The 14,409-nt window shown below is 40.9% G+C and overlaps 1 protein-coding gene across 3 annotated transcripts in view; it reads right to left on the bottom strand.

The window, feature by feature from the left end:
• SPIDR (scaffold protein involved in DNA repair) overlaps window positions 1-14,409 on the bottom strand; it is a 279,388-nt gene that overhangs the window by 173,516 nt on the left and 91,463 nt on the right. For all 3 annotated transcript variants that reach the window (XM_025265438.3, XM_044928779.2, XM_044928780.2), the window contains exon 6: window positions 7,141-7,442. In XM_025265438.3, the coding sequence (XP_025121223.3) occupies window positions 7,141-7,442 (302 nt within the window). The remainder of the gene's footprint in view (window positions 1-7,140; window positions 7,443-14,409) is intronic.

The raw sequence follows: 14,409 nt of genomic DNA, 5'->3' as shown, positions 1-14,409 counted from the left end.
TCACCTTCTCTGAACAAAGCACTGTAATTGCAGTAATTTTAAATATTTTTGTCTTTAATTTTTTTTCATACTATATTTAGAGGTGATTTACTCACCACCATAACAGAATTAGAATATTGTGAATATAACGATATATTTACATTTACCAGTGAGATTTATTCTGACATGTTTCCCATTACCTTTAACATCCCTCTTTTCAGTTTGAGGAACTCCCTTAGCACTTACTGTAAGGTTGCTGCTGCTGCTAAGTCACGTCAGTCGTGTCCAACTCTCTGCGACCCTATAGACGGCGGCCCACCAGGCTCCCATCCCTGGGATTCTCCAGGCAAGAACACTGGAGTGGGTTGCCATTTCCTTCTCCAGTTCATGAAAGTGAAAAGTGAAAGTGAAGTTGCTTGGTTGTGTCTGACTCTTCGCGACGCTATGGACTGTAGCCTACCAGGCTGCTCCATCTATCAGATTTCCCAGGCAAGAGTACTGGAGTACTCCATTGCCTTCTTCTATTGTAAGGCTAGATTAGTGTAATAGATGTACTTCTTCAATTTTTCTGCTTCATCTCTTGTTCAACTCTGAAGGACAACTTTGCTGGGTACAGTATTCTACGTTGGCATTTTTTCCCTTTTCAGCACACTAGATATATCATGCCACACACTTCTTGTTTGCCAATGCTGTGCTAAAAATCTACTCATAGTTTTACTTGGGTTTCCTGGTACATAAGACACTGATGTTCCCTTGCTGTTTTTACAATGATCTACCTTAACTTTTGATAATTTCATCATATGTTTTGACATGGGTCTGTTTGGATTCAACTTACTAGGAATTTTCTAGACTTCCTGGATCTAGATGTTTGTTTCTTTACCCATCATAGGTAAGTTTCAGGCATTACTTCTTTGAATGAACTTTCTGCCTGCTTCTCTCTTCTCCTTCTGAGACCCCTACAATGAAATACTGGCTCACTTGATGGTATCTCAAGTCCCTGAAGATATCTTCAGTCTTTTTCATTCCTCTCTCTTTTTGGTTCTCTGTTTGGATGAATTCTCCTGCCCTGTTTTTGAGTTCACAGATTCATTCTTCCACTGGATCTACCCTGCTGTTGAAACCCTCCACTCAGGTTTTCAATGAAATTATTGCATTCTTCAGCTTTGTGACTTCTATTTGGTACATTCTTATATCTTCTATCTCTTAAAATTTTCACTTTGCTATTGCATTATTCTCTTGACCTCAGTGAGCATCCTTAGGACTATTATTTTTGAACTCTTTTCAGGCAAATCATTTATGCCTCTTTCACTAAGGTCTGTTTCCAGAGTTTTCTATTGTTTTCTTTTTTTTAATGTATTTCTCTTATTTTTTCATTTTGCTTGACTCTGTGTGTTTAGGAGAACAACCTTATTGTTCAGCCAGGCCTGAGTTCTTGGTTCTCGCAAACTTATGTGAACATCCAAGATGTCTTCTTTGTTCTCAGTGGTTCCTGGAAGTGAGAGTGTGCCAAGACCCATCAGTGCCCCACAGGCAGAATCTCAGTCAACAACTTTTAAAGAACACAAGTAAACTTCTGCAGGGAAATACAGGGAGCTGGGCAATTTCGTGCACTCCCTCTGTGTTGAGCCCTTTGGGGATAGCCAGATAAGAACTGCTTCTTTATTTGCTACTGTCCTGCTCAATCCGTAAACACCAGTCCTGCTGGCCATCAGACACAGGCAATCAAGGTATGTCCTCTGGGTAGCAGTCACAAAAGCTAAAATGCCAGACATGTGCACAAGCCTCTTCTAGGAGACATCATCAACCCACAGCGATGTGGAGAGAGAGTGAGAAGACGGCACCTGTTGGCCTCCCATGTATCCAAGGAGAATGGCAGTCAGCAGCCTAGATGTGTGATAAATTAGAACCTGATCCTCAGGTAACTGTGCAGTAGTTTGAGCATTCTTTGGCAAAGCGTCTGTCTACAATGCGGGAGACCAGGGTTCGAGCCCTGGGTTGGAAAGATCCCCTAGAGAAGGAAATGGCAATCCACTCCAGTACTATTGCCTGGAAAATCCCATGGACAGAGGAGCCTGGTAGGCTACAGTTTACGGGGTCGCAAAGAGTCAGACATGACTGAATGACTTCACTTTCTTTGGGACTGGAATGAAAACTGACCTTTTCCAGTCCTGTGGCCACTGGTGAGTTTTTCAAATTTGCTGGCATATTGAGTACAGCACTTTCACAGCATCATCTTTTAGGATTTGAAATAGTTCAACTGGAATTCCATCACTTCCACCAGCTTTGTCCATAGTGATGCTTCCTAAGGCCTACTTGATTCGGATTCCAGTATGTCTGGCTCTAGGTGAGTGATCATACCATCATGGCTATCTGGGTCATAAAGCTGTTTTTTGTATAGCTCTTCTGTTTATTCTTGCCACCTCCTCTTAATATCTTCTGCTTCTGTTAGGTCCATACCATTTCTGTCCTTTATGGTGCCCATCTTTGCATGAAATGTTCCCTTGGTATGTCTAATTTTCTTGAAGAGATTTCTAGTCTTTCCCATTTTATTGTTTTTCTCTATTTCTTTGTATTGGTCGTTGAGGAAGGCTTTCTTATCTCTCCTTGCTATTCTCCGTAACTCTGCATTCAAATGGGTATATTTCCCTTTGCCTTTCACTTCTCTTCTTTTCTCAGCTATTTGCAAGGTCTCCTCAGACAACCATTTTGCCTTTTTACATTTATTTTTCTTGGGGATGCTCTTGATCACTGCCTCCTGTACAATGTCACAAACCTCCATCCATAGTTCTTTAGACACTCAGTCTATCAGATCTAATCCCTTGAATCTATTTGTCACTTCCACTGTATAATCATAAGGGATTTGATTTAGGTCACACCTGAATGGTCTAGTGGTTTTCCCTACTTTCTTCAAGTCTGAATTTGGCAATAAGGAGTTCATGGTCTGAGCCACAGTCAGCTCCTGGTCTTGTTTTTGCTGACTGTATAGAGCTTCTCCATCTTTGGCTGCAAAGAATATAATCAATCTGATTTTGGTATTGACCATCTGGTGATGTCCATGTGTAGCGTCTTCTCTTGTGTTGTTGGAAGAAAGTGTTTGCTATGGCCAGTGCATTCTCTTGGCAAAACTCTGTTAGCCTTTGCCCTACTTCGTTTTGTACTCCAAGGCCAAATTTGCCTGTTACTCCAGGTATTTCTTGACTTCCTACTTTTGCATTCCAGTCCCCTATGATAAAAAGGACATTTTTTAGGGGGTGTTAGGTCTAGAAGGTCTTGTAGGTAGACAGCATATTAAAAAGTAGAGACATTACTTTGCCAACAAAGGTCCATCTACTCAAAGTTATGGTTTTTCCAGTAGTCATGTACAGATGTGAGAGCTGGACTATAAAGAAAGCTGAACACAGAAGAATTAATGCTTTTGAACTGTGGTGTTGGAGAAGAGTCTTGAGAGCCCCTTTGACTGCAAGGAGATCAAACCAGTCCATCCTAAAGGAAATCAGTCCTGAATATTCATTGGAAGGACTGATGCTGAAGCTGAAACTCCAATACTTTGGCCACCTGATGTGGAGAACTGACTCATTGGGAAAGACCCTGATGCTGGGAAAGATTGAAGGCAGGAGAAGAAAATGACAGAGGATGAGATGATTGGATGGCATGACCAATTCGATGGACATGAGTTTGAGCAAGCTCTAGGAGCTGGAGATGGACAGGGAAGCCTGGCATGCTGCAGTCCACGGGGTCACAAAGAGTTGGACACTGAGCAATTGAACTGAACTGACCCTCAGGCAACAGCTTTTATAATATGCAAATAGGCCTCTTTGGGAGAAAGAATGGGAGATGTTTTTGTCAGCTCACTGTGGGCTGAGCCCTAGAGGAATAGCCACAGGGAGTCTTGGTAAGTTCATTAAGAACTATATCTCTGTTTGCAAAAGTCTGGTGGCATGACCAACTGGATGTACATGAGATTGAGTAGGCTCTGGGAGTTGGTGATGGACAGGGAAGCCTGGCATGCTGCAGTTCATGGGGTTGCAAAGCATTGAACAAAACTGAGCGACTGAACTGAGAGTCTGGTGGGTCTCATAGACACAAGACCTTTTGGCTTTTAGAGCCAGGTGTTTGGGGGGCTAGTCCTTCCAGTGAAAGTTTTAGAAGTTGAAGTGCTACATACTGGATCGAAATTCTCTGCTCCAACATGCAAATTGCATGTTGCTGAGCCAGGGTGGGGTCTATGGTGAGGATCTCATAAATTCACTAAACAAGTTGCTGCTGCTGCTGCTAAGTCACATGAGTCGTGTCCAACTCTGTGCGACCCCACAGATGGCAGTCCATCAGGCTCCCCCGTCCCTGGAATGCTTCAGGCAAGAACAGTGGAGTGGGTTGCCATTTCCGTCTCCAATGCATGAAAGTGAAAAGTGAAAGTGAAGTCGCTCAGTCGTGTCAGACTCTTTGCGACCCCATGGAGTGTAGCACACCAGGCTCCTCCATCCATGGGATTTCACAGGCAAGTTAAGACAGTCCAATTATCTTTTATATAAAATAATTGGTACCAAAAATAGATTGGTACCATATCTGAAAAGATTACTGGCATCAATTCAACAAGGCTAAACATTTCTACAAAATGTGAAGTGAAAAAGAGAAAGATTGAAAAACATTCTAACTAATTTCCAGAAAAAGAATCACTACATACTTTTAATACACTCTACCAGGTGAAGAAATCAGGTAAAGAGAAAATAATTTAAATAAACGTACTATACAATATCTTCAAGTTTTGCTTTCTGTCAAATATAGCAAGCAGTGCAAAAAAAAAAAAAAAAAAAAAAAAAAAAAAAAAAAAAACACCTGACCGTAAGACTGGTGAAATATGGCCTTATTATTGACAACCTAACTAAAATATCAAAGCAATGCTAGATTGACTTTCATTAGTTATGCCTCAAACAGTGCCATGCATCAACAAAAATAAAAATAGGACTTCCCTTGTGGCTCAGTGGATAAGAGCCCACTTCCCAACATAGGGGACATGGGTTTGATCCCTGGCCCGGGAAGATTCCACATGCCAAGGAACAGCCAAGCCCGTGCACCACACCTACTGTACCCACACTCCAGGGCCCACAGGCCGCAACTGCCGAGGACAGTGCTCCTAGAGCCCGTGCTCCACGACAAGAGAAGCCACTGCAACAAGAAGCCTGTGCACCACGACCAAGAGTAGCCCGCACTCCATGCAAGTAGAGAGAGCCCACGTGGAGCAACAGGACCCAGTACAACCATAAATAAATAAATAAATAAATTTTTAAAAATAAATAAACAAGGAAGAAGGCCCAAAGAGGCTGAATTAACATTTCCCTGTTGGACAAATCACAAGGAGAGAGGGCCAATGTTCTCCAGCCTTGAAATGCCAACTACTTAACTCGATCCTTGCTAGCTAGTCCTTATGAGGTTTAAAAAAAAGAAAAAAATCCTTTTAATCGCATTTATAAATATTTTATTTGTGCTACATAGTGGAAACCTATAACTCACACCCGCCTTTTTCTTCATTGCAGTTTCATTTTCCACAGACTGCCCCCCACCCCATCCCCGGCTGAACTTCTGTGACAACGGCTCATGACCCTTTCCTGTGAGGATTATCAAGATGTCTGTATCTGCAGCATTTTCATAAAAGTTCACTTCAACAAGTCTTTCTTCATCATTACTAGACAACTAGTTAAGAGATTTTCCCCTGCTTCCGAACCAGGTCAGCAAACCTGCTCCGGGCAGCAACCATGGGCCTTCAGGAATTTCAGTAAAGCTCCTCCTAGTGTCAACAGAGAGTCTTCCAGTCTGATGCCTGAGACAGACAGCCCTAATCACACCAACCACACTCTTAGTATTTCAACACAGTAACTCTGAAAGAATAACCACAAAACAGACATCTCTCAGTTATCACTTAGAAATCACAAGAAGAAATCAACTATTTGCATATTGCTGGAGTTGCTTCAGTCATGAGCAAAGGACATTTGAATCCCTTTAATTAGATTCCTTTCCTGTTTTCTCAATAGACTACGACATCATTCTCATTTAAGGGTATTTAATAACTTCTTCACTCTGGGCATGAGGCATTCTGTCTTACTTTATGTCAAAAACAACAACAACAACAGTGAACAGGCATCGACAGATCACCAGACTCTATCCATCGCACTGGATCAGTCACATCCTTCTTGTCTCCCCTCTGCTCCTTTATTCAAAACAGGTCTCCTTCTCCCATTTCCATCCCTGGACATGGACAGCGATTATTCCTAACCTCTCTGTCTCCACTGGGTCTTCTCTATTATTTTCTAACTCATCTCACATTTTTCCTCTGGGATCTCTTTTATATACATTTTATTTTTAACTTTACAATACTGTATTGGTTTTGCCATAGACACTGGATCCCAATCAAGCCTGATCAAACGTGTGCCCTAAGGTCCCCGCCCCTCTCCTGCTTTGAACTGCAGCTTCGAGCAGAGGCGACACTGCTCTCCAGAACTCAAGCTCCTTGCCTCCTCCCCCACTGACCCAACACTAACACCATCACTGGGCTCTCCTTGGGGTGTGCTGTACTTGCCCTCTGTGAAGTACACACCCACAGTGTTCTTCATTAGTGCATTACACGCTCTACTGTGCTCCTGCACACATTCTGCTGGCCCTCTGTAGCCTAGCTTCTGTGGTTCTTCACACACACACCAGCCAGTATCAGGCCTGTGAATCCTTGCTCTCGCCAACTACAATCACAAAAGCAATCTCAATACTCTTTATTTCTATTTCCCCCTTTAGATATAACTCACTCAAAAACAAGAACAGTCATTTACTTTTATTAACTGTCTAAGATAGCACTTGGAACATGATTACTAAATAAAATTTGATAAACCCAAACAACCAATCCCCATCAAGGAAAACAGTTACATAAGCTGGTTATGATTGAAACAGCGGATGTTCAACTTAGATGAACAAATCCATAAGTCATCTCTAGAAATTAGGACTCTATAACTGCTCATCAGAATTACAATTCTATTCTATAAATCTTCCTTCCCACATAAATAGATATTTTTATTTTATAAATATCTATCCCATATAAATAGATATTTTTAAATTAACATTTTAGGTATTTGATTTTTTTAAGAAAAAGAAAAACTGTTTTATAAAGTATTTAACCTTAAAAGCTTCTTCCTCTTTGCTGAACTTTCTGGAGTCTTGGGAAGTTTTGTCTGTTTCTTGGGTGTCTGCAAAATGGTCTCTGGAGTCTTGGGAAGTTTTGTCTGTTTCTTGGGTGTCTGCAAAATGGTCTCCGTAGATTCTACCCGCAGGTTTTTTCGTCTCTCTGTAACCTGTCTTCCATCTGATCCAAAATCCATGTGGTATTTGTGAGAGGATTCTGAATCAATGAGCAAAACGTTCTCAGAGCCGTCATCTTCTTCACTATCTGATGAATACTCTAAAATCTCTGTACGATTTGTCTGAAAACAAAAAAAATTAAGAGAAATGCGATTAACTTTGGAGAATTGTTTATTCAAATCCATATTTATGCCATGCCTATTATTCTACTCCCTATGATTATATTCATTGAAATAACTTTGCAGACATAATATCTGTATCTTAAATTTCTTTCTTGATACAAAATCCAAACTAAGCAAGCCATATACCCAAAGAAGAGATTAAACCAATTGTAAGCCAGACACTATCTCACAGAATCCACCAAATCCAGTACAAACATTTCAGTCTTCCTTCAATAAACTAAAAGAAATGTGCCACACATTTGTCAGTCTCAAAAACTGAACTAATAGCAAGAACCTGAATGCCATTAGTCATTTAACACCTACTGGGAAAAAAGTAATCTTTTGATTCTGAATTTTAATGTGGGGCATAATAGTAATTTACTAGTTGTTAAAACTCAAATTTTCTTTAAAACTGCCTTTTCAGATGTAACCCACTTAATTGACCAAAGAAGTCTGTAAGGATAAAGATGAAAAATTGAGTTTTCCCATATAATTCCAATGAAATATTTCCCAGAGGCCAGTTTGAAACTTCTAATAAAATTAATACACAGAAATTGCCTGCATTCTTATATACTAACAATGATAACTCAGAAAGAGAAATTAAGGAAACAATCCCATTCACTATTGCAATGAAAAGAATAAAATACTCAAGAATAAATTTACCTAAAGAAACAAAAGACCAAGTATACAGAATAAAACACTGATGAAATAAATCAAAGATGACACAAATAGATGGAGAAATATACCGTGTTCTTCAATTGGAAGAATCAATATAGTAAAAATAAGTACACTACCTAAAGCAATCTATAGATTCAATGCAATCCCTATCAAACTACCAATGGTATTTTTCACATAACTAGAACAAATAATTTCAGAATTTTTATGGAAATACAAAAGACCCTAAATAGCCAAAGTAATATTGAGAAAGAGGAATGGAACTGGTGGAATCAATCTTCCTGACTTTAGGCTATACTACACAGCTACAGTCATCACGATAGTATGGTTCTGGCACAAAGATAGAAATATAGATCACTGGAACAAAATAGGAAATTCAGAGTTAAATCCATGCACCTATGGACACTTCATCTTTGAAAAAGAAGGCAAAAATACACAATGGAGAAAAGACAGTCTCTTCAACACGTGGGGCTGGGAAAAACCAGTCAACTACGTGTAAAAGAATGAAACTAGAACACTTCATAATACCACACACAAAAATAAACTCAAAATGGATTAAAGACCTAAATCTAAGACCAGAAACTATAAAACTCTTAGAGGAAAACAGGCAGAACACTCTTGAACATAAATCACAGCAAGATCCTCCATGATCCACCTCCCAGAGTAACGGAAATAAAAACAAAAATAAACAAATGGGACCTAATTAAATTTAAAAGCTTTTACACAACAAAGGCAACTATAAGTAAGGTGAAATGACAACTCTCAGAATGGGAGAAAATAATAGCAAATGAAACAACTGAAAAAGAATTAATCTCCAAAATATACAAGTAGCTCATGCAGCTCAATACCAGAAAAATGGAACAACCCAATCAAAAAGTGGGCAAAAGACCAAAACAGACGTTTCTCTAAAGAAGACACACAGATGGCTAATAAACCCATGAAAAGATGCTCAATATCACTCATTATTAGAGAAATGCAAATCAAAACCACAGTGAGGTATCACCTCATGCTGGTCAGAATGGCCATGATCAAAAATCTACAAACAGTAAATGCTGGAGAGGGTGTGGAGAAAAGGGAAACCTCTTACACTGTTGGGTGGAAGGCAAACTGGTATAGACACTATGGAGAACAGTGTGGAGATTCCTTAAAAAACTGGAAATAGAACTGCCATATGACCCACCAATCCCACTGCTGGGCATACACCCTGAGGAAACCAGAATTGAGAGAGACACATGCACCCCAATGTTCACTGCAGCACTGTACAATAGCCAGGACATGGAAGCAACCTAGATGTTCATCAGCAGATAGATGGATAAGGAAGCTGTGATACATATACACAATGGAATATTACTCAGCTATAAAAAGGAATGCATTTGAGTCAGTTCTGATGAAGTACATGAACCTAGAGCCTAATATACAGACTGACTTAAGTCAGAAACAGAAAGACAAATAATGTATATTAATGTATATATATGGAATTTAGAAAGATGGTACTGATGATCATATATTCAGGGCAGCAAAGGAGACACAGATGTAAAGAACAGACTTTTGGACTCAGCGGGAGAAAGCGAGGGTGGGATGATTTGAGAGAATAGCATTGAAACATATGTATTACCATATGTAAAATAGATGGCTAGTGAAAGTTTGATGCATGAAGCAGGGCACCCAAAACCGGTACTCTGGGACAACCCAGAGGGATGGGGTGGGGAAGGAGATGGGTTCAGGATTGGGGAGGACACATGTATACCTGTGACTGACTCATGTGATTGTATGGCAAAAACCATCACAATACTATAAAGTAATTATCCTCCAATTAAAATATATTAATTAATTAAAAAATAAAGGCAATAAAATAAAATCCTCTTTTCATCGCACATCAAAAAAAAAGGAAACTAGTCCTATGCCCTTTTTCCCCTTTTAATGTCTTGTTTTTCACAATGTTCTATTAATTTGTGTTTTTGTGCTATCTTGATAATTGAGGGAAATATCATGGCATGGTAGATAGAACTGTTATGTAATATAATATAACTATAATATAATAATAATATGCTTGAGAGCATAATAAATATTTACCTTTGGAATTAAAAAAAAAAAAAAAACAGGAACTATGTTAGAATGAGTCAGAGTCTTTTTCCTAACATTTCTTATACTTCCTTCTACTCAAATTTCTGAAGTACCAAATAAGATTTTTTGTTCTGAACACCAGATTATAAAACAGGACTTCACATCAAGAGCCAAAACTAGGGCTTCCCTGGTGGCTTAGTAGTAACGAATCCACCTTCCAGTGCAGGAGACATGGATTGATCCCTGGTCCAGGAAGATCCCACATGCCTCAGAGCAACTAAGTCATGGACCACAACTACTGAGCCTGTGCTCTACAGACTGGAAGCTGCAACAACTTAAGGCCACACACCCTACAGCCCATGCTCTGAACAGAAGCCACCTCAGTGAGAAGCCCAAGAATCTCAACTAGAAAGCAGACTCCCCTGCTGCAACTAGAGAAAAGCTCACACAGCACTGAAAACCCAGTATGCTATGCTACACTATGCTATGCTAAGTCACTTCAGTCGTGTCTGACTCTGTGTGATCCCATAGATGGCAGCCACCAGGCTCCCCCGTCCCTGGGATTCTCCAGGCAAGAACACTGGAGCGGGTTGCCATTTCCTTCTCCAATGCATGAAAGTGAAAAGTGAAAGCGAAGTCGCTCAGTCGTGTCCAACTCTTAGCGACCCCATGGACTGCAGCCTACCAGGCTCCTCCATCCATGGGATTTTCCAGGCAAGAGTACTGGAGAGGGGTGCCATTGCCTTCTCCGAAAACCCAGTACAGCCAATAAATAAATAAGTAAATAAACTGCAAATCCTGGAGAAAAGAATCAAAACATTCTTCTGTAATGTTTTCTGTCTTTGCCCAGAAACATGCTAAAACGTTTAAATATGGTAGATATTTTCCTATTACTTGATTTTGCAAGTCACTCTCATTGTTTTAATGTCAGCAACAATTTATCCTTCAACATTCTAATTTTCTAGTATATCAGTAGCTGCTCCTAATTTAATATTACACTAAATTTTTAACTCATTAAATGTAAACTGTACATTTAGTTAAATGGGTTCTGTACCCCATCGATTCATACTGCAGCTACAGGGACCCTCACAAGGAGCGCTTCCTATTGATGGTCAGCTTGCACTGTGTCACTGGCACTGGGGCAGGCACATGGACGCACGAGAATGAGGTTATCACTTGCGGGTATGTGTGTGCACATGCGCACTGCGGGTGTGTGTGTGTGTGTGTGTGTGTGTAGGTTAGCATTACAATTTTAATCTACACAAAATCTACAAGGCAAAATTTTAATCTACAAGACAAAAGATTTATCACATTTGGCCTTTAGAGAATCTTATCGTTAAAATCTTTTTAAGAGCTTAAAAAGGACCTCACCTATTCCCACATCTCAAAAGTTTGGGTAGTCACCTGTTACCAGGTGCCATGTAAAATATGAAAAAGTAAATGAAAAAACTGTCAAAAGAAGAGCTTCATCCCACAATCCTCTCCACAGGCTCAACTGTGTGCCCACTTTACTGTGTTACTGAAGTATTCAGTTACTACACACTGCTTGTCAGGAGCACCTGTTACCCCTGACCCTGCCCTGCCAGACACAACTTCCGAGTAAATATTAAGAACAGGCCACAAAACAACCATAGTAGCAGACAGTGAAAACTAAGTTTCTCAAAATGAAATTTAGGGATATTACTTGAGAACTCCCGATTTAATTTCATGTTTTTGCTATGGCATGTCTTTTCCTTCAGTACTTGAAAGTTGTGCACTTCCCGCTAGAGCAGAGCAGCTCAGCGTCAGCACCGCTGCCATTTCACCCTGGATAATGTGGGGGCTGTCCTGTGCACAGCAGGGTGGTTAGCGGCATCCTGGCCACTACCCACTAGCAGTATGAGCACTGCCCCTCCAGGCATGACTGTCAAAACTCTCCAGGCATCCCCCGATTGAGAACCACTGTCCTAGAAAAAAGTCAACAAATAACCAGCTACACGTGGCCTGTGCCAGGGACTCACATGAAAAACTGAAAGGGATAGAAGTGCTTTGTGGAGATGGGGAGGTCAAAATGAAATAGTCACAGAACAAACTGGTGGAAGTACTGCAACAGAAGTGTTGTGCAGGCTGCACAGGAACAGGTAAGAGAACGAAGCCAGCTGGGGCACAGGGAGAGGGGAAGAAGGAAACAGATGCCACTAGAATCAGGACTTGCCTCCTAAAGTTGAATGCGAACTGCAGGTTATTAGGCAGAGAGAGAAGGAAGTGCATGTGCGGACTGGAATAGCACGACCACAAATAGGAGGCCAGAAAGAACAGAGTACACCAGGGTAATCTACAAGAAGCAGAGGAGAGGGGCGTCGCAGGCCAAGCAGACCACAGCAGGGCATGCTGCTGCACTCTGAGGCCCTTGCGAGCCATGGGCAGTTTTACCAGGGGCAAGCCAAGGCGCATGCTGGTGTGGAGAGATCACCCAGACAACATTCTGAAGAACAGACTCTACTATGGAAAGGAAGAGGCAGCAGCTAGCAAGAAGTCTCCTCCATAATCAAAGCAAGAGATGAAGATGTGAGAGGTGGCAGGAGAAGACAGAAGCAGACTGGAAAGAAAATAACAAAGAAAATGTAACAATACTTGAGGATTCCCAGATGTCAGAAATGAAAGTGAAGGCAGAGTGAAAGGAGACCCCAAGCACCTGGTCTGGGCAACAAGAGAGGTCCATTTATCAAGAAAGGGAATTCCGGAAATATATCTGGAACAGGATTGTTTCCAATACTGAATTTGGTTTTGGTATGTTAATATTGCAATGCCTATGAAATAGCTGAGGTAACAATGACCAAGAGGCAGCCACAGCTTCACAGGCCTGGAGCTTAAACAAAGAGATTCGATATGGAGATCCAAGTGCAGGAACCATAGGGACAGAAACTGTGCACTCAAGTATGAGGGCTCAAGGGAAAAATGGTCCACAGAAATCATGTAACAGAAGAGAAGCTCCAGACTGGAACTTTGGGAATATCATCAACATTTAAGCTGTATTCGGGTGAGAAGAGACAGAAAAGTGAACTCATTTGAGAAGGAAAAAATTGCACAGATACGAACCCAACATTATCTCAAACTCAGCCCTGCCCTCAATCGCAGGTTATCTTAAGCAATTTTTAACTTTCCTATGTCTGTTTCTTCATCTTCAATTTGGAGACATAATAACATCTAACACATTAAGCACTTCGTTGTCATTTAGTTGCTAAGTCGAGTCCGACTCTTGTAACCCCATGGATTGTTGACCACCAGGATCCTCTGACCTTGGGGTTCTCCAGGCAAGAATACTGGAGTGGGTTGCCATTTCCTTCTCCAGGGGATCTTCCCGACCCAGGAATTGAACTCGGGTCTCCTGCACTGCAGACAGATTCTTTGCCAACTGAGGTTTTAAGCATTTAATAAATGTATTAAATTTTATATTTATTTTCTTTTTTAAGTTTTTATCTTGATCCCTAAGAGGATCTCTGTAAATGACAATGAGGAATACAACAAATAACGTCTTCAGCAGCCTATCAAACACGAACAATGCCTTAGCCAGCAAAAGAAACCATGTATTCTTCATGTAGGCACATCCAATTTTTAAGAGGAAACAAAAGCCATAACAAACATCTTTGGTAAAAGACGGCAAGCAGCAGCACTTCAGCACATTTTCCTTTAAAACTGCTCCCCAAAGGCTGAAATCCTGATGAGTGTGGAGGACTTCTCCTCACATGGACACAGGGAGAAATGGCTGCTCACGAGACCCCGGCTGTCTTAGCCCCAGCCTGACAGTAAGGAACTCACATTCTTTCACAAAGCATGCTGAGTGCATGAGGGCACAGGCACCGTGTGTCCCTGTATATGCATGCAGAGGTGCAAGTGCATGGGACAGGAGGAGAAGGAAGGAAGCAAAGACCGCTCAAGGGAGTCTGCAGGTTCAGAAGCTCCAGGTGACTTTTATCTTTACTGTAGAAGCTGATTAATGAGAACGGAGGGCCATGAGTTTTGGAACAAAAAAAGACTTGGTTTTGAATCACAGGTCCCCTGTTTTACTGTTTCGAAGTTGCACAAGTCACTTCGCTGGCTCTGTCATTCCTTAGTTAAATGGAAAAATTCTTCCAGAAGCATTTTAAGAATGAGGGATAATGACTACTTATTATGAAATGATTTAAGCACATGGAAAAGTGTAAGAAAT

The sequence above is a fragment of the Bubalus bubalis genome, chromosome 15, assembly GCF_019923935.1.
Source record: "Bubalus bubalis isolate 160015118507 breed Murrah chromosome 15, NDDB_SH_1, whole genome shotgun sequence".
In the NCBI taxonomy this organism is placed as follows: Eukaryota; Metazoa; Chordata; class Mammalia; order Artiodactyla; family Bovidae; genus Bubalus; species Bubalus bubalis.
This window is presented reverse-complemented; position numbering and strand designations above follow the sequence as displayed.